This window comes from Chiloscyllium punctatum, chromosome 21 (genome assembly GCF_047496795.1).
Source record: "Chiloscyllium punctatum isolate Juve2018m chromosome 21, sChiPun1.3, whole genome shotgun sequence".
NCBI classification, from domain to species: domain Eukaryota; kingdom Metazoa; phylum Chordata; class Chondrichthyes; order Orectolobiformes; family Hemiscylliidae; genus Chiloscyllium; species Chiloscyllium punctatum.
In genome coordinates this window covers 9,142,708-9,168,582 of record NC_092759.1, presented here as the reverse complement: position 1 = coordinate 9,168,582, position 25,875 = coordinate 9,142,708, and the positions used below count along the sequence as shown (strand labels likewise).

General features: G+C 44.5%; 1 protein-coding gene across 5 annotated transcripts in view; it reads right to left on the bottom strand.

Annotated features, from left to right (window-relative positions):
• Nucleotides 1-25,875, bottom strand: part of neurl4 (neuralized E3 ubiquitin protein ligase 4) — a 133,419-nt gene that overhangs the window by 31,148 nt on the left and 76,396 nt on the right. For all 5 annotated transcript variants that reach the window (XM_072591513.1, XM_072591515.1, XM_072591512.1 and 2 more), the window contains 7 exons: nucleotides 17,203-17,418; nucleotides 15,792-15,890; nucleotides 12,373-12,516; nucleotides 8,090-8,254; nucleotides 6,842-7,000; nucleotides 4,808-4,987; nucleotides 300-393 (listed from right to left, as the gene is read on the bottom strand). In XM_072591513.1, coding sequence (XP_072447614.1) covers nucleotides 300-393; nucleotides 4,808-4,987; nucleotides 6,842-7,000; nucleotides 8,090-8,254; nucleotides 12,373-12,516; nucleotides 15,792-15,890; nucleotides 17,203-17,418 — 1,057 coding nt within the window. The remainder of the gene's footprint in view (nucleotides 1-299; nucleotides 394-4,807; nucleotides 4,988-6,841; nucleotides 7,001-8,089; nucleotides 8,255-12,372; nucleotides 12,517-15,791; nucleotides 15,891-17,202; nucleotides 17,419-25,875) is intronic.

Sequence of the window (25,875 nt, the reverse complement as noted above, 5' to 3'; positions counted from 1 at the left end):
GAGGCAGAAATGCTAACCACTGAGCCACCCAAAATACTCTCCGTTAAGAAATGGCTTTGAAAAAAAATCAATTCGACAGAACTGAAAATTCATTTACCTCAGTTTTTAATCCAAATTCCCAAATGATAATATATTATAAACCTTCATTATCGCTCGCAGTGATAACTAGTGGAAAAATAACTGCTTGCACAGCCAGTTTAGGCTTAAATGGAAGGCTCGTGATGCTGAAAGTTTCCTCTCTTGCCATCCACACTGGAAGATCACCTGAAACTAAGTATGTTTGGAATGCATTCACTTACCATCAACCACATCAGCTTTTTCCACATCACCTTGGCAGCGTAAGTGGCCACTATCACCTCCTATAGTCATGATGTCATTGGTCACTATGGTAACCTGTCAGACAAGAAGATGCATTAATCTTGAGGTATCCAGACTGGGAAGGCCAGTGGAACTGCTGTTCAGATCCACTGTCAAAAATACCAATCAAACCACAAGTTGAATCAGAAAATAAGCACAGCTCAGTTAGAGGCCATTCAGCCTATCAAATCAAGTTAATTCGCACAGGGTGTAAAAGGAAGTAAGTGAAGAAATTGCAAAAGTAAGGGGAGATGGTGGCTAGTGGTATTATGACCAGACTTTTAATCCAAGGACCCTAGTAATGTTCTAGATATGGGTTAGAATCCTTGATGGTGGAATTTTAATTCAATAAAAAATATCTGTAACGACCATGAAAAACCATTGCCGACTGTCAGGGAAAAACCATCTGGATCAGTCACGTCCTTTAGAGAAGTAAAGTGCCATCCTTACCTGGTGACAATGTCTTTAAGTCAGCAAAATAACAGAAGCTTATCACACAACAGAAACTCCAGACCCACAGCCAGTTGACACTTAACTGCTCTCTGGGTAACTAGTTGTAGTCAACAAATGCTGGCCCGGCCAGTGGTGAAGGTGCGTTTTTGTCTAATGATCCAAACCAACATTTTTCAGGAGGTGACTTTGATAAAATTCCACAAGCATTCTTATGTGGCTCAAATGAAAGACTGAGCTAAAGTCAAAGCAAACAGGTTAGGTCGTTGATTAGAGAGTAGGGACAACAGGTAGACACTTAAACTGGAAGCTGGTGATTAGTGGGATCCCATGAGGATGTGTGTTGGGGGCCTCAACTACTCGATATATTTACTAACAACCCTGATAACATAACAAAGATCAAACTTTTAAGCTTGTTAATGACACAAAGATTGGTGGTAATTAGTGATCAAGGTGGGGGGGGGGGGGGGAAGAGAGAAACCTACAAAGCGACGTTGGCAGATTAATTGAATGTGCAAAACTACAATCGGTGGAGCTTCTCTGCAGATGTGCGAGACGGTTTGTTTTCATAAAAATGTAAAACAGTACAGGAGGCGGCTATTCAGCCTGCACATCTCAGCAACAGCCACTAAACCATTCTCACAACCCTGCCTTTGCTAGTTAACCCAATTCACTTGTTTCTCAGCGACTTGGAGATAGAAAGGACTGTAGACACTGGAAGTCAAAGTGGATAAAATGTGGAGCTGGAAGGAAAGACACAGCAGATCGTGCAGCATCGGAGAGCAGGACAGTTGATGTTTTCGTTTGGGACTTTGGTGTCCCGATGAACGGTCCTAATCCGAAACGTTGACGTCCTGCTCCTCCGACGCTGCTGTGCCTTTCCACTCTTCACAAATACTCTTCAGAATTGTACTCAGTTCAGGGGGTGCTGTGCTCCAAAGGGGTTAAAGCGTGCCCTGATCATTAAAATGAGAGAGCCAGGTCCACAAATATAATTAAAATGGAATTTTAACTTTTACAATGAGAGGTCTTGACTATGAAAAGGAGGATGTTTCACAATAATTGTAGAAAGCAACACAGTAAAGTAGCTCTGGACACCATATCTGACACAGGACCAAATAATCTTGAAAGGTGTGCAGATGTTCACTGGAATGTTACCATGTCAAAGAATGCAAGATCACAAGAAGAAGTTATGTAAACTAAGTTTATAATGACTGGAATATAGAAGGCCAAGGTGCAAACGGATTGAAAGGAACTGATTGGCACATGGACAGAAACATTTCCTGCTTTGTTGGGAATACATATCTATTTTTAAGAGCTATCCGGAAGATTTTTCTTAACTAATCTGGGCATCCTTTACAATGAAGAGTTTTTGCCAAGGGATTTCTTGGCAATGAGGTCAACAGCTTAATGGGTGATGTGGGTTACCTACTGTTTACAAGAAACAGTCAAGCAAAGCTTTAAAAGGAGTTGTTTATTGCCTTAAGGATTGGAACATTCTGTGCTTCAGAAGAACTGGGGGCTGGGGTGTAGCAATATTATGGCTTTAAGTGTATTTTGTCCTTTTTGTTTTGAAGACAGGTGGAAGACAAACATGAAATGCTGTCTATCTGAATCCAATAAACAGCTTGAGGCACCTTGGGATGCTTTGTAAATGTTGGTACAATAGAAGCAGCCTGAACGTTTGGGGTCAAGCTCTCCCAGAGCCAGGATGTTTAGTTTTAGTTTTTCAATAGCAGTTGCTGGGTTCGGGAGCTGCGGTACACCTCTCCCTGCTACTCTCTCTGTTTTCTCATGATGTTTTTTCCTCCTAAAGAGTTGCATGTGAGACAACCTTTGGCACTGTGAGGCGGTGGTGCTAACCACTGAGCCACCATGCTGCTTGTGACCCAAGTTTTTAACTTCTCCTGGTCACAGAAGAGATGCCAGCAGCCTGGAGGACAATGAATACAGTTCCACCTTTTAAGGAGGCTGGTCGAGCTGAACCAGTGAGTCTCACATCAGTGGTAGGGAAACTATTCAAGAAAAAGCTGAAGGAGAATATTAATCTCGACTTGGAGAGACAAGGTTTGATAAGAGAGAGCATGGCTTGGTCAGAGGGAGGCCATGCCTGACAAATTTAATTGAAATTTGAGGGGTAACCAGGTGTGTAGACGAGGCCAATGTAGGTCATTTGGATTTCAGCAAAACCTTTGACAAGGTCTCACATGGGAGACTGATAAAGGTGGTAAGAGCACATGGGATCCATGGTGACTTGCAGAGAGGGGGCTTGATTTACATGGATAAGATTATGAGTGGCATGTTCCCCGAGTGAAGGGGTCAAATATCAAGGAGACATAACGTGAAGGTGAAGTGCAGGAGGTTTAGAGTAGATTTGAGGGTGGTGGGAAGCTGGAATGCACTGCCTGGGAGGATAGTTGAGGCAGGAAACCTCAAGCTTTAAAACGTACTTGGATGAGCACTTAAAATTACACAACATTCAAGACTATGGGCTAAGTCCTGGAAAGACTGGATTAGTGGTGCTGGAAGAGCACAGCAGTTCAGGCAGCATCCAACGAGCAGCGAAATCAACGTTTTGGGCAAAAGCCCTTCATCAGGAAAGAGGAAGGGCTTTTGCCCGAAACGTTGATTTTGCTGCTCGTTGGATGCTGCCTGAACTGCTGTGCTCTTCCAGCACCACTAATCCAGTATTTGATTTTCAGCATCTGCAGTCATTGTTTTTACCTCCTGGAAAGACTGTACAGTGTAGATATGCAGTAGTTTTTTTCTTGGTACAGATGCAATGGGCCAAAGGGCTCCTTCTGTATGGTATGATTCTATGTATATCCTGGGCTGTCTCTCCTTGGAGATGAGCATTTCCTGACAGTTGTATAGCATGAATGTCACTTGCCACTTTTCAACCCAAGCCTGTATATCGTCCAGGCCCTGCTGCATTTGAACATGGACTGTTTCAGTATCTGAGGAGTTGTGAATGGTGCTGAACACTGTGCAATCATCAGAAAACATGATTTGGAGGAAAACCGGTGTTGGACTGGGGTGTACAAAGTTAAAAATCACACAACACCAGGTTATAGTCCAACAGGTTTAATTGGAAGCTCTAGCTTTCGGAGGTGGTTGTGGAGTATAAGATCGTAGGACACAGAATTTATAGCAAAAGTTTACAGTGTGATGTAACTGAAATTATATATTGAGAGTCTTAACAAACAAGCCAGGTCTTTTTCATCTGTTAGAATGGGCAAGTTGATTTCAGTTCTTTCATGTGTAAATTCCAGAACTTTCTTAAAGTTACATTCTCAAGTGAACTTTAACAATAGGAGCCATGTTGGCCCAGATAATGCAGTTAAGGTGTGAGGTGCCCTGTGTGAAGTTGTCTGTGCCCCAATGATCAGACTGATTCCAATCTAAAAAAAGGGATTTATATAATCTTACACAGATTCATGCAGTTTTTCATCAGCAAACATCTCTACTTCTAATTTTATGATGGAGGGAAGATAATTTATGAAACAACTGAAGATGGCTGGCCTAGGATACTACTTTGAAAAACTCCTGCAGAGGTGACTTGGAACTCTGATGATTGATCTCCGTCAACACCACCATTATCCTTGGTGTGAGTTAATTTCTCTCTGATTCCCACTGACTCCAGGTTTGCTAGGGCTCCTTGATGCCACACTCTGTCAAACACAGCCTTGATGTCAAGGGCAGTCACTCACATTTCAGCTCTGCAATTCAGTTCTTTTGTTGTCTTTGAAACAAGCTTATTTCAGAGTCCAGAAAAGGAGTGCCCCAGTGGAACCTAAACTGGGCATTTGCAATTGAATTAAATGGATTTGGATTGGTGTTCACTTGTTGAGATTGTATGTAACAGGATTTAATGTCCATTAATATTTATGTATTGGGAGCAATCAGGGTCAGGCTGATCCATTGAGATCAAGTATAGCACATTTAAATGGATTCAACCCTCTATGCAACCCCCGATACTGTCCCCTGAGGAGCCACTCACCTGTTCGCACTGGCCATACAGGTCAATCACAACAAAACACGGATTGGGAATGTCTTGAGCAGCTACACCTTGGTCCATTCCATTAACAAACAAGTGCATACTGTGTGCATTATCTACCAGGAGTCCAAGAATGGTTCCCTCTGGGCACGTATCCAAGTTGGGACCATAATTGTCACAAATCTGATGAAAGAAACAGACCAGAAGAGAAATAAAAGTGGACATTCTGATGCTCTTCATTTGATGTATTATACTGGTCAATAGTTGACTGACATCACCAATCTGCACAAAACAATGTCTCCCTCAGTTCTCAAATGACACACTGACAATTGGTCAACACTGTACCTGCCCATTCACTTAGCACATTCCAAATCCCAACAACTTGCTGCATAGAAATGAACAGCACCCCACCACCACTTTCAACAGTAATCCCCTCCACCACTGATACCCTGTGTGTACCGTCAACAAGACGCACTGCACCAGCTTTGTCAAGGCTCCCTAAATAGCATCTTCCAACCGCCATGACCTCTACCATATTGAAGCTCCGGAGCAGCAGACACATGGAAACACCAGCACCTGCACCTTCTCCTGTGGACCATACATAATCCTGACTTGAAAATATATCACTGTTTCCTCACCGCTGCTGGGTCAAAAAACCTGGAACTCTGTTCTTAACAGCACGGTGGGAGCCCCTGCATCACATGGGTTACAGTTGTTCAAAAATACAGCTCACCACCACCGTCTCCAGGGCAAATGAGAACAAACAATAAATACTGGTCCAGCCAGGAACTTACACATCACGTCAAGTAATAAAAATAAAAACTTCTGTTTGCACCTAGCTTGGTTCCATCTAATCTCGCTGGTTCTTCAGGTCCACGCCTCCAGTAACAAGTTTTGATTTTAATTGGTAACATTAACCTGCATAGCTATTGTTAAGTGAATTGTGTCTGTATGTGCTGGGCTGGCAAAATAGCACACTGACAATTCAATTCCCTCTGTTCTACCTTTCAGTTCAGGAAGAACAATGCACGATCTATGTGGAGGCAGGTGATGCATTCCCTTGGGTACCACGTTTATCTTGCATGGCAGCCAGTTTGCGAGACACCTAAAAATCAAAAGGCGTTTCCTGCCTAACGTAAGGAAACATACGTGCATTGAAGTTGTTTTTAAATATGACTGCAATGTCTCGTGTGAATTAAGCAAACATAAAAACACTGAGAATCAGCCTAAACTATTCCCTTGCAGATTCTGCCTTTTAATTAGTGAGACACACTCCTGGGTGAGTTAATTCCTTCAACAATGTGGACAGGAATCAAGGGGATAAGGCTGAGATTGGGGATAGGGTTAAGGTGCCGGGAATGATGGGGATCAGATCGAGGGTACTAGGATGGGGCTGGCGAGGAATCTGAGGAGAACGTGGGTCTAGATGGAGCCGAGAAGGAAGCAGTGGCAGGTTGTGGGTGAGTGGAGATGGAGAAGCAAGGAACCTGGGCAGAGTGGAGAATGAGGATGAAGGAACTGGCTGGTGTGGACTATGGGGGGGATGGAGGCAAACAAGGGTGAGGTGTCCTGGGGATGAATGCAGGTGGGGGATTGAAGGCAAGGACATCCCCGGGGTGATTTTTGGGAGTGACGGGGAAGAGGGGTAAGCAAGCGAAAGTGGACTGGGTGGGACATTAAGATAATGATATAACATGGCAACAATTACAAAATATTTGCTTTTATATTTTAAAGAAAAGCAGACTGTTGTTCAGAATTTAAACTTCCTTCACTCTCAATTCCAGGTGTGTTCTTTGCACATCTGTCTAAACGCACGCCTATGTTGTTGCAAGAGGGTTATTTAAAAACAATAAAAACTGCTGTTAAATGTCACATCTATTTCTGTCTCCAGCTTCTCAGACCTGGCAATAATAGGGATGACTGAATACTCATGCTGAGCCACTTCCGGGGCTGGTTAGATGAAGTTTAGCAAAGAGCCCTTGAAGTGAGTTGGCCTAGGGAAGGCTCCATAAGAAGAACACAGTTCAGGATTCTCACCTTTAATGAATTGTGAAAAACAGAATCTCGCTGGATCAGCCACGCAGAGCGCTTGATCGATGAAGCAGTGCCCGGGAAATTAAACCGTTCGGGAGAGTTTCCAATCACACCCAGCGAGAGTGAAGATGTCCACTGTGAATTTAAACGATCAATCTGAATCTGAGGAGAAACACATAAAAAATGATTGATTAATGGTTTTCCACATGCCTCAGTGTTCTCTGAGTAGGAGAGTCCAGAATAGACGAGAACAATCTTAAAATCCATTCAGGGCATTTTGCTATGGACCAGAAGCTCATCAGAACAGAAGAAACTAACCTAAGCACATCAGTATTACAGGAGATTGGTTATACATTTGAGCAGGAAGTGTTAAACATTAGAGGTTAAAGGGTATTCAGACAGAGACCAGGTATAAACCTTTCTAGTCAGAACTTTATTTCTATTCAACAGTTTCAGAACACTGATTCAAGTCCGACCACAGAAACTTGTGCGATTTATATTCAATCTATAAACCTGGATTTGAAAGCTGGTCATTTGGGGCGGCACGGTAGCTCAGTGGTTAGCACTGCTGCCTCCCAGCGCCAGGAACCAGGGTTTGATTCCAGCCTCGGGTGACTGTCTGTGGGGAAGTTGCACATTCTCCCCGTGTCTGCGTGGGTTTCCTCCGGGTGCTCCGGTTTTCTCCCACAGTCCAAAGGTGTGCAGGTTTGGTAAATTGGCCATGCTAAATTGGTCACAGTGTTCAGGGATGTGTAGGTTATGTGCATTAATCAGGGGTAAATATAGGATAATAGGCGACAGGAATGGGCCAGGGTGGGTTACTCTTCGGAGGGTCGGTGTGGATTTGTTGGGCCAAAGGGCCTGTTTCCATACTGCAGGGATTCTATAATAATGCTGCCCATTAAACTACCACTGTTAGTCATAAAAGCTTATCATGCATGCTCTTTTGGGAAGAAAATGTGCTGTTCTTACTGATTTTGGGCTACATGTGTCTCTATAACCATAGCAATGTGGTTGACACTCAGCTATTCCCTGAAATGGTCTGGAGAGCGAATCAGTTCAAGGAAAATTAGGGATGGGCAATAAATGCTAGCAAACATGCATTCCCTGAAAGAATGAGCAACACAAAATACCTGCCAGACTCTACAAAATGACAACAGGAGGAACAAAATTATCATCCAGGTCTGACAAGGCAGGGATAGCTCATTGGTCTGACTGGCATCCAGCTGAATTTCCCACATCCTCAATTACCTGAAACAGCAGTTGCCGGGGTAACGGCTGGGCAGATGCCACCACGCCTTGGTTGTAGCTGGCCACTCGGGTGGCAGTGTGGCCACTGTTGGACAACAAGATGTTTCTGCCATGATTCTCCATGAACTCAACAGTGGCCATGAAGACCGACGTTTCATTCTCACACTGAAAGAGAAGCAATACATGGATTAAGGGGGAGTGTCCCCGTCAAACACTCCCTCGACAGATTTAGAAACTGAATGGGCTTCAACCACAAACAAGTTTTCATTCTTAAGCCCAAGAGATATTGCAATTTCTGTCAGATATCAGGTAAATAGGTGAACATATGAATATGTGCAGTGTGGACCATTCTTTATCAGATGGAGGTGCAAGCTGCCAAAACCAGAGAGAAGACATTTAACTCTGAGACGACTATGGAAGAGTTATAGTAGATACAAAATGTTAACTCAATTTCTTTCACCACAGATGCTGCAAGATCTGTTGGATTTCTCCAATATTTTCAGTTTTTACTAAATACATTTAAACTCATTAGGGGCTGACGTGTTTAAACTCAAGTTCAAAGTTGCCTTATTTCAGTCGGAAAAAACAATATTTGGAAGTGCCGGTGTTAGACTGGGATGTGAAAATCCAAAAATCACACAACACCAAGTTATAGTCCAATGGGTTTATTTGGAAGCACTAGCTTTCAGAGCACTGCTCCTTCATTAGGTGGATGCATTCCTATACAGAGGAACCTCAATTATCCGAATACTGGATTATCTGAAGCAGATCTCGAGGTCCCAATAAAAACATTACATCAAAGACGTGTTTCCAACAGTGATCGCGTCTTTTGCTTACAGTGATTAAAAATGAACTCAGCTTACTGAAATGCGGACATTGATGAGAGCCCAGGCACCATCTCCTAATGGCTGACCTCCTGCCCTCTCTCTTCCCCCCGACACTTTCACTGGAGTTCTACACAGATGTGTACCCTAAATCACCCTTTTCCAGATAATCTCTCCAACATTGTCCTGTACAGGGCAAAGGTGGAACCTATCAAAAAGTCACAGTAAAAATGTGTGTGTGTGTGTGTTTTTGTGTTTGTGCATGCGCTATTTGGAGACTCATTCCCCAAAAAAGGCAGCAGCAGCAGCCTTGTTGCTGATGTCCAGTTCAGTTGCCTTGGGGGGGGGGAGGAATGTGGTGTTGGATGGGGGTCTGGGTGTGGGTTGGACAGGGTTGGGGGGGCAGGCAGGAGGGGTTTGGACAGGGTTTGGTGAGGGGGGGAGGGGGCCCATGCATGGTGTGCTGCTGCCTAGTCGCCTGAATGGGTAGCGGACGTAACAGAGTACTTTTTATAGGATGCGAGGCAACTCACCTCTACCGCCCTCCTGGGCAGCATATTCCAAACCATCACCACACACTCTGGATAAAAAATTTTTTCAAAACATCCCCTTAAACTTCCTGCTTCTCACCATGAACCTGAGTCCCCTTGCGACTGATCTTTCAAATAAAGGAAGAGTTGCTCCTTATCCACTGTGCCCATACCACAATCAGATCGCCAGTCTTTTTTGCTCCAATAAGAACAACCCGAGCTTATCCAACCTTTCCATCCCAGGCAGCATCCTGGTGAGTCTTTTCTGCTCCCCCTCCAGTGCAATCACATCCTTGTGTAATGTGGCAACTAGAACTGTACACAGTACTCCAGCTGTGGTTTCAACAATGTTCTCTACAATTCCAACATGACTTCCCTCCTTTTGTAATCAGTGCCTCGACTGATAAAGGCAAGTGCCCCCTATGCCTTTTTCTGCCTTCAGAGATTATGGACAAACACACCAAGTCCTTTTGTCCCACAGAACTTCCTAGTGTCATGCCATTCAATGAATACTTTCTTGTCAAATTACTCCTTCCAAAGTGTATCATCTCACACTTTTCAGGGTTAAATTCCATCTTCTATTTGACCATCCCGTGTATATCTTCTTGTAGCTCCAGATACTCAAACTAACTGTTCACCACACAACTAATCTTTGCGTCATCCACAAACATACTAACCCAAACCCTCTCAGTCATCTATGTCACTTACATAATGACAAATAATAGGGGACCCAGCACGGATCCATATGGCACTGAGAAAGGCAATAGCTTTAAAACTTGTCTTTAAACATTTAGACTAAAATGTAATGCTGAATTACAGAACACATTTACTGCACTAGAAAAATAGATAGGCAGGAAGGCTCAGAAAAAGTGGGGAGCAACTTAAGGATTGCAAATGACAACAGGATGCTGTCAGACAATTAAGAACATTTGCCTTAGCATCGATGAATCTGTGTGAACAGGATACCAAGTGATAACATTCACAGCCATTCCCTTGTGAAATTAATGACAGCGTTTGATTCTGACCCTGACACGAAACTCGGTACCATCAAAAGCCTTGTAATTAACGGTTAGATGCTGCCAATTATAATGGATTCTTGTTACCCCTTGCAATCAGGGCAGACACAAAGAGAAAAAAATCTTTGCTGACTTGAGAGTTCAAAAGGAAACTAGAGAGAGAGAGACCATTTCAGTGCTGAGGCTGTTGGTGCCAGTAGAAAATTAACTCTTAGTGCTTATCTGCTATGAATTGAATTTAATTGCATTTTGGGACTTTATGATGAAATTGAGTAGCCAATACAAATATTAAATACAAATTCTGTAAAAGGTAATATTGATGAATATTACTTGCTGTTCTTGCAGACCGCTCTACATTGCAGACTACTTCACTGTCAATTCTAACTAGTCAGATTTTCTGATTTATTTGAATCACAAACTTGAAAAGAAGGCATGTTAATTCGAGACTAATTAATCATTTTAAATACAACCTTGCAGTAACATTTCAGCCTCGGGTACAGAATGATTCTGTGTTTAAGATAAAAAGCAGGAATCTGTTTCCAGCTTAAAATTATTCTGAACCTAACATTGAAGAGATTCTGACCCAATCTGTCAGGAAGCCATTTTATGGTCAAAGGTTTGCCTTCCTTGCTAAGAAACCATTTCATAAAACAATTGTATCAGACATGTGAGCTGTGCAAAGTTACCTTGTGGACTCTCCAATTATCCCAGACTGGTACCTCTTTATGATAGGAGCTTATCTTGCTAGCAGGTGCTTAACTCAGCTGGGTGTGTTTTTCTCACCTGATGAATGGCTTAGGGCTTATAGGAGTGATTAGTCAAGTGTACGTAGGCCTGTCAATGAACTTTTCTTCCTTACAAATTATTGTCTTTCACTGTTATCTGTCTAATTAAGAACATGCAATATTTTTGTAAATTTTGTATAAAGGAAGCCACTTTGTATTAGTACAGAGTAGTCTGCTGGGGCACTTGAAGAACTGGTACCCTATTCTCCTAGGTTATTAGAACCTAGCTAGTTTAGCTGATAGGTATAAAGGGGATGCCTAAAATTAAACTAAATTGTGTATAAGAGGTTGTTATTCCAGCCTTCCAAAGAGTACGATCTCTGGGACAAACCTAGAGACAGGTTTTACAGGTCTGAGTCCACAAGGGATTCCCTGGGCTGTCTCAAATCTGCACTTTAGCAGCACACCACTGGACACTGGCTTCCAGCCTTCTGTCATCACCTCTTGCCTTCTCCAAGTGAGCCAATTTTGAATTCACTTTATCAAATTACCCTGTATCCCATGTGCATTTGCTTTCTTGAGCGGTCTCCTACATGAGACCTTGTCAAAAGCTTTGCTGAAATCCACATAGCCAGTTATATTCTCTTCCACTGGTCAGAAGATACAAAAGTTTGAAAACATGTACCAACGGATTTTAAATCAGCTTCTTCCTTGCTGTTATCGGATACCTCTCAACTAGTGCTTCCAATTAAACCTGTTGGACTATATTGGCAGCACAGTGGTTAGCACTACTACCTCACAGTGCCAGAGATCCGGGTTCAATTCTCACCTCAGGCAACTGTCTGTGTGGAGTTTGCACATTCTCCCTGTGTCTGCGTCGGTTTCCTCTCACAGTCCAAAAATATGCAGGTTAGGTGAATTGGCCATGCTAAATTGCCCGCAGTGTTAGGTGAAGGGGTAAATGTAGGGGAATGGGTCTGGGTGGGTTGCTCTTCGGAGAGTCGATGTGGACTTGTTGTGCCGAAGGGCCTGTTTCCACACTGTCAGTAATCTAATCTAACCATAACCCGGAGTTGTATGATTTTAAACTTTGTGCACCCTAGAGCAACACCAGCATCTCTAAATCCTGTGTGAACCAATCTTTTCATGGAAAGGAAGAGGAAGAAATACAAGACAGACTTTCCTTACAGGGCTCAGCTCTTCTTCCTCCTCACTGCCACTGTCTGAGGATATTGAGGGTGGTTTTGTACTCTCTGCCTCCTCCAGTGCACTGGAACTCACAATGGACACCGACACAACTTTACCGTACAGGTCAACCACTGCATAAACATTCTGCAAGGATGATGGGAGAGGAAAAGAAATATTCATTATTCATTAAAAATGACAGTCAAACCAGATAGAGACCAGCTATGTAGGGTTTGGGATGAAATATATTACATGGGCACTATGTTGGCACAGTGGTTAGCACTGCTGCCTGACAGCGCCAGGGTCCTAGGTTCAATTCCAGTCTCGGGTGACTGTCTGTGTGGAGTTTCCTCTGGGTGCGCTGGTTTCCTCCCCACAATCCAAATGTGCAGGTCAGGTGAATTGGCCATGCTAAATTGCCCATAGTGTTAGGTGCATTAGTCAGACAGTCTGGGTGGGTAACTCTTTGGAGGTCAGTGTGGACTGGTTGGGCTGAAGGGCCTGTTTCCACACTGTAGGAAATCTAATCTAATCTACTCTTAGCACAGCAAGAGGCCATTTGGCTTTCTGCTCTGTGCTGGTATTCTGGGACATTCCCTTTTCAACTCACTCAATCAGCATATCCTTCTATTCCTTATCCTCATATTTATCCAGCTTCAATGTATCAATACTACTTTCCTCAACTACAGAGGAATCTTGATTATCCAATGTTCGGATAATCGAATGCTGCATAAACATAGTTTAGCCGAGCATCGGGGGTTTGTGATATTGTCCGGATAATCTGAAATTCGGATAATAGAATGCTAGATAATCGAGGCTCCTCTGTATTCCCTGCAGGAAGGAGTTCCTGACTCCCTTGGTAGAATATTTTCACTGAAGTTTCACGATATCATTTATAAACATGAATGTTAGAGCAGGGTTGATAGCATGCCCCAAACCTATCACCAATACGACTTAAAAGGACAAGGGCAGTAAATTCACGAGAACAAAATACATTCCAGTAATAACTACAAATCAGGAGGTGGAGGAGGGAGAGGATCTTGATGCAATTACAGCTATGAGGGAAGTGGTACTGGGGAAACGGAATGCTACTTTTACAACATTAAGAAATTCATCAGAACCTGGGGACTTGTCACTTTGCAGTTCAATTTACTCAGTACTACCTCCCTGGTAATTGTGAGCTCCTAGGAGACAGTGAGGTCTGCAGATGTTGGAGATCAGAGTTGAGTGTGTGTTGCTGGAAAAGCACAGCAGGTCAGGCAGCATTTGAGGAGCACGAAAATCGACGTTTCAGGATGGAGCCCTTTATCAGGAATGAGGCTGGGAGCCTCAGGGGTGGAGAGATAAAATGGGATGGGGATGGGGCTGAGGAGACGATAGGTGAGAGCGTAATAAGTGGTTGGAGGTGGGGGTAAAGGTGACAGGTCGGAGGGGAGGGTGGAGCGGATAGGTGGGAAGGAAGATTGACAAGTGGGACAGGTCACGGGGCGGGGCGGGGCTGAGCTGGAAGGTTAGAGCTGGGGTAAGGTGAGGAAACTGGTGAAGTCCACATTGATGCCCCGGGGTTGAAGCATTCTTCCTCCAGGCATCGGGTGGTGAGGGCGTGGTGATGGAGGAGGATCTGCATGTCTTCGGCAGGGGGTTGAAATGTTAAGTGGTGGGGTTGGTTGGTGCAGGCGTCCCTAAGATGTTCCCTAAAGCGCTCTGCGAGAAGGCGTTCAGTCTCCCCTACTTCAGAGGAGACTGCATCGGGAGCAACGGATACAATAAATGACATGTTTGAAAGTACAGGTGAAACTTTGATGGATGTGGAAGGCTCCTTTAGGGCCTTGGACGAAGGTGAGGGGGGAGGTTTGGGGCACAGGTTTTGCAATTCCTGCAGTGGCAGGGGAAGGTGCCAGGAGGGGAGGGCGGTTTGTTAGGAAGGTTGGACCTGACCAGGTGGTCTTGGAAGGAACAGTCTTTGTGGAAAGCAGATAGGGCTGGGGAGGGAAATATATCTCTGGTGGTGGGGTCCATTTGTACGTGGCGGAAATGTCAGCAGATGATCCGATATATGCGGAGGTTGGTGGGGTGGAAGGTGGGGGACCAGACCTTGTTGCGGTCGAAGGGGTGGGTTTCAAGGGCAGAGGTGCGTTCCTCCCTCCCTATCAATTCCTGAGGTCAGAAGTCACATGACACCAGGTGATAGTCCAACAGGTTTACCTGAAATCATAAGCTTTCGGAGTCACTTCACCTGACGAAGGAGCAGCGCTCTGAAAGCTTGCGATTTTAGGTAAACCTGCTGGACGATAATCTGTTGCCATGTGACTTCTGACCTTGTCCAGTCTAACACCAGCACCTCCACATCATGGTTTCAATTCCTGACTTACAGCTATTTCTGGGATTCTAATTGTATCCTGCCTAGTGAAGACCAACACAAACCCTTTGTCTGCCAACCCTTTATCTTCCCTACTAACTCCCTAGGCTCATTTTCTATATGATCTAAACTTACTTTGTTAACTCTTAGTTTTTTAAAAATATTAATTTTAAATACCCAAGGAAACCTTTCTGATCTGCTTTTATATTTTTGGCTAACTTTCTCTGCTACTCCAGTTTTTCCCTCAATGTTAATCTTTTAGTAATTTCTGGCTTTTTAAACATTTCTGTCCAATCTTCTGACCTGCCACCAAACTTTGCTTGTCAATAGTATTTTTGACATTCTGAGTTAATTGTGGGTGGGTCCATCTATTGGAGTCTTTTGCATTTGTTGGAATAAGGTATATTCATCCCAAAAATGTTTTGCATCCTGATAGCTGCACTTCTACCCTTACCTCTCTGCACAGTTCCTAGCTTCTCAATATTGATAAAACCGATTTCTCAATATTTGACCATCAACTGTCTGTCAGTCACTGTAAGTGCAGATGCAGGGGTAGCTAGCAGTTAGGAAGGCAAATAGTGAGTTGTCCTTCATCAAAAGGGGACTTGAGCGCAAGAGTGAAGATGTCTCGCTGCAGTTGCACGGAACCTTGGTGAGGCTACATTGTGTGTACAATCTGATTTTCTTTCATGAAAAGGATATAGGACAATTCAGCAGACTAATTCCAGGGATCCCCTCAGTATCAATTTAGAAGACGGACCCTATTTTTCTGGAGTTTGGAAAAATGTGAGGTGATCTCATTTGAGGTAATAGGGGACGATGCAGGAAGGAGGACTCCCCCAGCTAGAGTGCAGTGAAAAGTAAAGTTTGATAGATTTCTGGCATCCAATGACATTAGGGATTATGGAGATGGTGCAGGAAACTGATAATCAGGATCCAAATGACAGAGCAGGTTTAAGGGCCCTATTTTGCTGCAGTTGATGGTTTAGTGTTTGCCCATTCTGAGATCTAGCTGCTGTGGTTTTGGCTCTGTACCGTATTCAGTTGACTTGAGGTCAATTACCTTAGCAATGCCTGCTGCTGCCACGCCCATGTCCTCTCCATCAATGAAGATGTGCATGGTATCATCACTGGCACGCTTCACTCCAACGCGGTTGCCAACCTGCAGTGAAAAGGCACAATCTGAAAATGGCCCACTTTGGGATGGTGTCCAAGCAATCAGCAGCAATGTGGGTTTTGCTGCACACAGAGACTACATGGGTTGTCCGTATAACCAACGACCCTCTACCCTGCCTTCCCTCTCCTGATGGTGCTGACAAGGTGAATGTCAGTTTGACAGAGGTGGTTTTCCCACCTTAGGGAATTGACGGGATTATGGGAGAGGGGGAGAGGGGGAGAGAGACATGCAGAGAGAGTGAGCAAGAGAGAGACACACTCAGAGAGAGAGAGCGAGAGAGAGAGCGAGAGAGAGAGCGAGAGAGAGAGCAAGAGAGAGAGCAAGAGAGAGAGCAAGAGAGAGAGCAAGAGAGAGAGCAAGAGAGAGAGCAAGAGAGAGAGCAAGAGAGAGAGAGCGAGAGAGAGCGAGAGCGAGAGCGAGCGAGAGCCAGACACGCAAAGAGGCAGAGAGAGACAGACACAGACCAAGACACACACACATACAGAGACGCACAGACAGAGACAGAGAGAGAGAGAGAGAGTCACACACACAGAAAGTGAGATGGGGAGAGAGACACATACATACACAGAGGGAGGAGCGAGAGACAGACAGGGCAAGGGAAGGGGTGGGGAGAGAGAGAGTCAGATAGAGAGTCAAACAGACATATAGCTGAGAGGACTGCAGTGACATGTGCACTTGTTGGCTTCGTGCTGCAAGCAGTTAGTGGACAGTACGGAGAACTGGGTCCTGATCCCAACTGAAAGCCTCTGTCTTGCCCAGCTCAACCCCAACCCCAAGCTGCTGAGATCAGCAAATCCTATACAAGGCAACCTGAGACATGTCAGTCCAAATGGCTCACCAATTCCCTTCAAATCAAATAGTTCAGTGTCAGTCTCAAAGCAGTGCTGTTTTCACACTGACCAAAGGCACCAAAGACAATCCATTTCTCTGAAATAAAAGATCTTTTCTGTCCACTTGATGGAGCCAGGAGGGACCTTGCTTTTAAAGAATCATCTGAAAATGGCACCTGTGATAACGCAGCACTGCCTCATCCCTAACATCTACAAAAACTTGCTGAGGTCTCTGGAAAGGGAGTTGATTTTGCAACAACGAGGTAACAGAGCGGGTGCCCAGTGAGTCACTGCTGACATGCAAAAAGTACTAAAGGAAGAACCCAACTCAAGTGAAACAGTGAAATTAGACCCCCAAAAACAGACTTATCCCGTTGCCAGGTCAGACCCTGTGCTCATGCACGTTTTTAGATGACCGGGCCTTGTGTGAAACCCAGACTTTGTCGGATTCTGTCAGCCACTCTTACCGTCAGCCGCTCCATCGAGAAACCGTAGTTCTGCTTCTGCAGCGTTCCGTTGCGCCTGACCTCGGAGCCACTGACCAGCCAGCTGACCTTTGACCTCAGATCCAGCAATGAAGATGGAAGCCCGGAGGAGGGACAGGAGACATCCAAAGGCTGAAGAGTGGTCAACCCAATGTGCAGTGAACCAGACCACTGCTCATCAATCTCATCGATCTTAACCTGTGGACAACAGCAACATAACAGGCCTTTCAGATGTAAACCAGGACAGGTGGGAAGGGTCCTGATGGGGGTCACTCTGCACTGTCATACTGCTGTGAGTGACAGGAAGACACTTCCTTCTACATGAGTTCCCTTACATTTGGTCTCTGGATGCTAGGCAAACTGAATCAAAGTCTCACCTGGTTTTTGATCACGTCTCTCGGATACAAAATGAGTTTGCATAGTGTCAGCCATGCTGGGCTCACAGCTGCATACTGTCAATTCAAGATAACTTAATGTCAATGTTAATCTAATAAAAGGAGGATTTTGTTTTGTTTATCCACAGGATGTGGGTGTCACTGGGTGGGCCAGCATTGTATTGCCATCCGTAACTGCCCAGAGAAGCGTTAAGAGTCAACCACATAACTGTGGGCCTGGAATCACACGTAGGTTAGACCAGCTGAGTGTGGCAGTTTCCTTCCCTAAAGAACTCAGTGAACCAGATGGGTTTCTCCAACAATTGATAATTGATTCATGGTCATCATTAGACTCTTATTTCCAGATTATTATTAAATTCAAATTTCAACATTCGGTCCCCAAAAGGTTACCTGGATTGACAGTCTAGTGAAAGACCACAAGGCCTTCACTTGCCCAATATAGCTGACGTGACAGGTGGCAACATTTGATTTTGGTGCTCTTTCACAGCTGACAGAGACAGAATTATCGTTGTGCACAGTATTTCAAACATGTTGTACAAAGTTGATAAGTACAGGGAGCACTTCCTTGGATTTAATCCCATGTTATACATGTTCAGGGATTGTTTGGAAACAAAAAAAAGAAATTGTCAGAAAAGCACAGCAGGTCAGGCAGCATCAGAGGAGCAGGAAAATCAACGTTTCGGGCAAAAGCCCTTCATCAGGAATCAGGGCTTTAGCCCGAAACGTAGATTTTCCTGCTCCTCGGATGCTGCCTGACCTGCTGTGCTTTTCTAGCACCACTCTGATCTAAACTCTAGTTTCCAGCATCTGCAGTCTTCACTTTTGCCTGCCTGGAAAAGCTCAGCAGTCTGGTCTGGCAGCATCAGTGAAAAGAAATCAGAGTAATGTTTCAGGTCCAGTGACCCGTCCTCCAAACGGATGGGATAATACTCATACTGACTATACTTAAATGACCCAGTCCCAATTGCCCTCTGACGCAAAGAATTCCACTGATTCATAGCCCTCAGAGATAAGAGATCCCACCTCATCTCAAGCTTAAATGGGCAACTCCTTATCCTGAGATTATGCTCCTGTGGTCCTACGTTCTCTCACAAGGGGAAACAACAACGCTTGTCCAGTCCCTTAAGAATCTTTTATATCTCAAGATGTGTCCCATTGACGGTCAATGGGTCATTGTGTGTACTATTTACAAGATACTTGGAGATCACAGTCTCCAAGCCACTCTCAACCCTGACTTACAAACATATTGCCATTCCTTCACTGTCGCTGGGTCAAAATGCTGGCCTTCCCTCCCTAACAACAGGTGGACTGCAGCGGTTCAAGGTGACAGCTCATCACCACCTTCTCAAGGGCAACGTGGAACATGCAATAAATGCTGGCCAGCCAGCGACATCCACATCCCACAAATGAACAAAAAAGGAAAGCCTTCTCTCATTCTTCTAAATGCCAATGAAAACCTACTCAATCTCTCCTCATAAGACAGGTCTTCCATACCAATGAACCTTCTCTGGACTGCCAACAATGCCAGACGAGCCAAACAGAGAACAGCCAGGGAATTCCTAGAGGCATGGCATTCATCCACAGATTCAATCAATAAAGACATCGACCTGGACCCAATATACCGACCACTGCAGCGGACAGCTGGAACTGACAACCGGAAGCGGCAGATACAAATCACTATAAATGCCGGAGGAAAGATCACAGAAGCGCTTCACAGGAGGCTCCCAAGCACTTAGGATGTCACCTAGACAGGGGACGAAACGTCTGCAACACAAATTCCCAGCTCGGCGAACAGAACCACAACAATGCCAGTCTATCTCTCTTTACAATGGGGAGCATTTCAGGAGTAGACCATAATACCATGAGCTTTAAGATACTACGGGCAGGGATAATAACAGTCCTTGGGTGATGATGTTAAATTGGGGGAAGGCAAACTACAACAATATTAGGCAGGAACTTGGAGAATTTTGATTGGAGGCTGATGTTTGACGGTAAATCCACGTCGGACATGTGAGAGTATTTCAAACAGCAGTTGATAAGAGTCCAGGAACAGCTATTTATGCGTGAATGATGGATTGTATGAAAAGATGTGAACCTGTTTGGTCACCATCTCAAAGAACTTAACAAGGTTTCCAAGTAACAACCCACCCTTCACAAAACCATGTTGACTAGCCCTAAACAACTTATTCCTCTCTAGATAATTATAAATTCTCTTATAACATTTTCCAACACTAGTGAGGTGGTGTCTCACTAATTTGATCAAGTATTTTGAGGTGGTGATGAAGATGATTGATGAGGAAAAAGCGGTTGTTGTTGTTTACATGGACTTCAGTAAAGCCTTTGACAAGGTCCCTCATGACAGATTGGTACAAAAGTCACATGGTATCAGGGTGAGTTGGTTAGATGGATACAGAACTAGCTCAGTCATGGGAGACAGAGGATAGCAGTGGAAGGATGCTTTTCAGAATGGAGCGTTGTGACTAGTAGTGTTCTACAGAGATCAGTGCTGAGTTCTCTGCTGTTCGTGGTCTACGTAAATGATTTGGAGGAAAACTTGGCTGGTCTATTTAGTAATTTTGCAGACAGTACAAAGATTAGCGAGGAGGATTGTCAGCAGATACAGCAGGATATAGATCAGTTGGAGGCATGGACAGAAAAATTACAGATGGAGTTTAATCCGGACAAATATAAGGTGATGTATTTTGGAAGGTCAGGTATAGTTAGAAATTATATAGTGAATAGTAGAACCCTTAGGAGTATTGATATGAGGGGGGATCTGGATGTGCAGTTCACGGAAGACAGCAGTGCAGGTAGATAAGGTTGTAAAGAATGCCACGGCATGCTTACCTCCATTGGAAAGGGCACTGAGCATAAGGCGAGGCGACTTGTGCTGTGGCTAGTTTTGTAGAACTTTCGTTAGGCAAGATTTAGGGTGGCACGGCAGCTCATTGATTTGCACTGTTGTCTCAGTGCTAGGGACCCAGGTTCAATTCCAACCTTGGGCGACTGTTTGCACATTGCCCCCCCCGCCCCACCTCCCTCCCACCCCTGCGAGGCAAGTTTCTCATACAAAGAATGGTGAATGCCTGGAATGTGCTGCCAGAAGTGGTCGTGGACGCAGACACAGCCGCAGCATTCAGGAAGCACCTGATCGAAAACATGAATAGGAAAGGAGTCGAGGGATACAGATCTGAGTGTGAAGACAGTTTTAGTAAGGAACGGCAAAATGTGTTGGAGCAGGTTTGGGAGGGCCAAAGGCCTGTTCCTTTTTCTTTGTCTTTGCCACCAAAGCTGTTCACAGTATTCCAGCTGTGGTCTGAGGAGTGCCTTTCATAGCTTCAATAAGACCTCCCTACTTTTCCATTCCAGTCCCTTTATTTCAAAGGCCATTTGCCTTCCCGATTCCCCATTGAACTTGGGTGCCAGCTTTTTGTGGTTCATGCGCAAGAACTCCCAAATCCCTTTGTGCCGCAGCCACCTGCAGTCTCCATCCACTTGAACAGTAGTCAGTTCTTCTATTCTTTTTTTCAAAAGTGCAATCATCTAACACTTATCCACATTATCCACCCACCAGGTCACATATATCCCGTGTATATCCCTCGATGATCCTTTGTTAGCCTCACTGCTTGCCTTCCCACCTACTTTTGTGTCATTCACAAAGTTGGCAATAATCCATTCCCTTCCTTCATCCAAGTCATAAATACGTATTCTGAATAGGCTAGGCATCAATCCTTGTGACACTCCATTACTTGCCATCCTGAAAATGTTTCCCTTATCCCAACTATTTATTAGGTTATCATGCTAACACACTACCACCAACACAATTGGCTTTTATACTAATACGTAGAGGGACCGATTGGCTTTCAGGCCCATTAGTTTCCCTTATACTTTTTCTTTAGTTACTATATTCATCTCCTTTGATAGTAATTATATTTATTTCCATTCCCCCTTTTGCTCCTTGACGATTTTGCATCTTTGGAATGGTATTATATTCTCCATCACAAACGGGCGGCACGGTGGCTCAGTGTTTAGCACTACTGTCTCACAGTGCTAGGAACACAGGTTCGATTCCAACCTTGGGCAACTGTCTGTATGAAGTTTGCACATTCGCCCCACGTCTGCGTGGTTTCCTCTGGGTGCTCCAGTTACCTCCCACAATCAAACAAAAATATATGCAGGTTAGGGTGAATTGGCCACACTAGACTGCCCATAGTATTAGGGTGGGGGAATGAGTCCGGGTGGGTTACTCTTTGGAGGGTCAGTGTGGACTTGTTGGGCCGAAGGGCCTGTTTCCACACTGTAGGGAATCTAATCTAATCTAAAGGCCTGTTCCAAAGTACGTATTCAACTCCACTGCCATTTCCTGGTTCCTCATTATTGTTCTCTCAGCCTCATTCTCTGGGCAGGCTAAGTTCACTTTGGCTTTTCTTTTTTATATATTTAAAAAATCTCCGTCTTGCTCTTACTTGCTAGTTTACCTGTAGTTTTAATTTTGTTTTTTGGACGAGCTTCTGATGATTTTTAAAGCTTGCACAATCCTCTGTTTCACCACTATTCTTGGCAATAATGTTGTATGTTTCTTTCCTTCAATTGATTTTATCCTAAAAAGGTCTTGGTTAATCATGGCTAGTTTATCCCCTTCCAAGAATTCTTCCTCCTCGATGGAATTTTCTTTTTGGTGCAAGTGAAACTCCTTTCCAAGTCCACGTCAGCCAACTCTGCCCACATCCACAGAAATTGATGGAAAAGCTCAGCAGGTCTGACAGCATTTGTGGAGAGAAATCAAAGTTAACGGTTAGGGTCGAGTGATCCTTCCTTAGACTCTTCCTCTGTCCTCAGACAAGCACAATTATCCTTATATAAGTTTTGCACAGCTGTTTCTGACCCAAGCTTCTCACTCTCAAATGGAAGAGTGGTTGACAAAGAAATCAGGATCATGAGATTCAGTTAAGAAAGTGAAGTTGAGAACACAATCAGGTCAGATATGATGTTACCGAATGTCGGAGCAGACTGAATTACTTCTTCCTATTATTTCAAAGGCCATAACTAATAAGGTGTCATCTTGCAGAGTGATGCTCTTGGCTGCATTCAACTGTGCAATATGGAACCTTTTGCAAAACTAATCAAGCATTCTCAGGGCTCAGACTGGAAGTAGTCAAAGTTCCCTCCTGACACTGGTTGAGGGCTCTCAAAACCACACTGCATAGGAACAAACCATTGCATTCATCTGAGGACAGAAGGCCTGACACAATGCTGATCATGTCATGCTCACATAATGGTCTGTAATCATACCAGTGAAGGAGTTAACCAATTCAGAACATTTCTGCAATCTTTGACCCATTTCTCCCAAGTCACATTACTTTCTTCCAATCACTGAAAAGTTCTCTTTTCAAGTATTTATCCAAACTTACAAATGCATCTCCATTTACTGCCCTTTCAGGCGCATCTGGTAGATCAAAACTCCGCTCCTGACTCCCAAAGCCTATCTGCCATCTACAAGGCACAAATCAGGAATATGGTGGAATACTTCCCTCTTTCCTGGTTAGTGCAACTCCAACACCACTCAAGAAGCTTGACTCCAACCAGGACAAAGCAACCCACTTCACTGGCACCACAGTGGGGAGGTTACCACCTAGTGGTATTATCACTGGACTATTAATACAGAGACGTGGGGTCAAATCCCACCACAGCAGATGGTAGAATTTGAATTCAATAAAAAAAAAGTCTGGAATTAAGGTCTGATGATGACCATGAAACCATTGTCAATTATAGGAAAAAACCATCTAGTTCACTAATGTCCTTGAGGGAATGAAACTGCCATCCTTCGCTGGTTTGGCCTACATGTGACTCCAGACCCACTGCAATGTGGTTTACTCTTAACTGCCCTCTGGGCAATTAGGGATGGGAAATAAGTGCTGGCCAACAACCACTTTCATCTTACGATTGAATAAAAATCATTCACAAGCAACCATTCCCTCCATCACTGATGCTCAGTTGCAGCAGTGAATATTATGTACCTTCCAAACCCACAATCATTTCCATCGAGAAGGACATGGGCAGCAGATACATGGGACCACCACCCATTTACAACTTTCCCTCTAAACTATCCACCATCCTGACTGAGAAATATATCCCTTGTCCTTCTCTATAGCTAGGTCAAAACCCTAGAACTCCCTCCCTAAGGGTACCTACAGCACATGGACTTCAACGGTTCAAGAAGGTAGCTCACCACCATCTTCTCAAGGGCAACTAAGGACAGGTAATAGTTACTAGCCAGCCAGCAATGCCCATGTCCCACAAGTGTATAGAAAGCCCTACCTCATGGCCTGATGGTCTCAAAAGGTGTGCCTTCGTGTGGTTCATTGTAAATCTGCAAGCTCTTCCGATTTGCCAATTGCATAGGTTCTAGCACCACTCTCAATGTGAGCAACTGCCACCAATTTTTTTCAAAGCTCCTTACACATTTTGACCACCACTTTTGGAAGGAGACCAAACAGCCCATTGAGTTCGATTTAGCCAGTCACATAGCCTTTTAATTGCCATCGGAAACCGATCAGAGACAAAAACAAAACTGCAGGTGCTGGAATCCAAAGTAGACAGGCAGGAGGCCGGAAGAACACAGCAAGCCAGGCAGTATCAGGAGGCGAAGAAGTCGGTGTGTCAGGTGTAACCCTTCTTCAGGGCCCTATCAGACAGTGTATTCCAAATCCTAACCACTGGCAGTGCCAAAATTATTTTACTGGTTCTTTTTTACAATCAGGTTCAATCTGTGACCTCTGGTTACCAACCCCTCAGCCACTGGGGGCGAGTTTGGTTAATCCCTCCCGCTAAATAGTTGACAATTTTGAATACGTTAATCAAATCAGTTAGGAAGAGAGATTGGAAAGACAGGGGTTGTTTTCATTGGAGCAGAGGAGATTGAGAGAGCACATGATTGAGATGTATAAAATTATGAAGGTCAGAGATATGGTAGATAGGAGGAAATATTTCCCCTTGAGGGACCGATCAATGACAAAGGGGCAGAAGGACTTGAGAAGGTGCAAGGAAAATCTTTTTCACCCAGAGGGTGGTGGGAAGTTGGAACTCACTGCATGCAAGGGTGGTAGAGGCAGAAATCCTCATTAAATTGAAATCGTAATTAGACGTGCACAAAATCCATCAAAGTTTCACCTGCACCTCCACACGTCATTTACTGTATCCGTTGCTCCCGATGCGGTCTCCTCTACATTGGGGAGACAGGACACCTACTTGCAGAGCGCTTTAGAGAACATCTCTGGGACACCTGCACCAACCAGCCCCATCGCCCCGTGGCCCAACAGTTCAACTCCCCCTCCCACTCTGCTGAGGACATGTAGATCCTGGGCCTCCTCCATCGCCACGGCCTTACCGCCCAACAGCTGGAGGAGGGATGCCTCATCTTCTGCCTCGGGACCATCCAACCCCATGGCATCAATGTGAACTTCACCAGTTTCCTCACTTCCCCTTCCCCCACCTTACCGCAGTTTCTACTTGCCAGCTCGGCTCCATCCTCATGGCCTGTCCCACCTGTTAATCTTCCTTCCCACCTATTTGCTCCACCCTCCTCCCTGACCTATCACCTCCATCCACCTATTGCACTCTCAGCTTACCCTCTTCCCCACCCCCATGGCTCCTAGCCTCATTCCTGATGAAGGGCTTTTGCTCAAAACGTTGATTTTCCTGTTCCTCGATGCTGCCTGACCTGCTGTGCTTTTTCAGCACCACACTCTTGACTCTAAAAATAATGAAGGAGGCAAAAGTGAGGACTGCAGATGCTGGAAACCAGAGTCTAGATTAGAGTGATGCTAAAGACAATGAAGACCAGGCTGCAGAGCAAACAACGGAGACATTCTGGAGTCTACAAAAGTCCAAAACCATTCAACTTTTAATCAGTTTGCTTATAGACTGAACATTCCACACCACTGTACTCCAGCCAATCCGACTTGCCTTTAAATGTGAAGGCATTACACTATCAGTAGAACTTTAACCTGCATCCATCCAAGGGAAATACTGGATATTCCAAACTTTTGGAAACCCATTCATTTTTATGGTAGAACCATTCATACCTCATCTAATAATCAGGAGGCTCATTCAGCCCCAAACGGAGCAGCAACAGTTAAGTAATCAAATCCAGATTTGGTGTGAGATAAAGGGGAGCCAACAGTCAGCATAACTGGGGAACCCTGATCTCGAAGGGAGAGCTGATTCAGTGAGGGGTTCGGTCAGAGTCCAGAGAATCAGC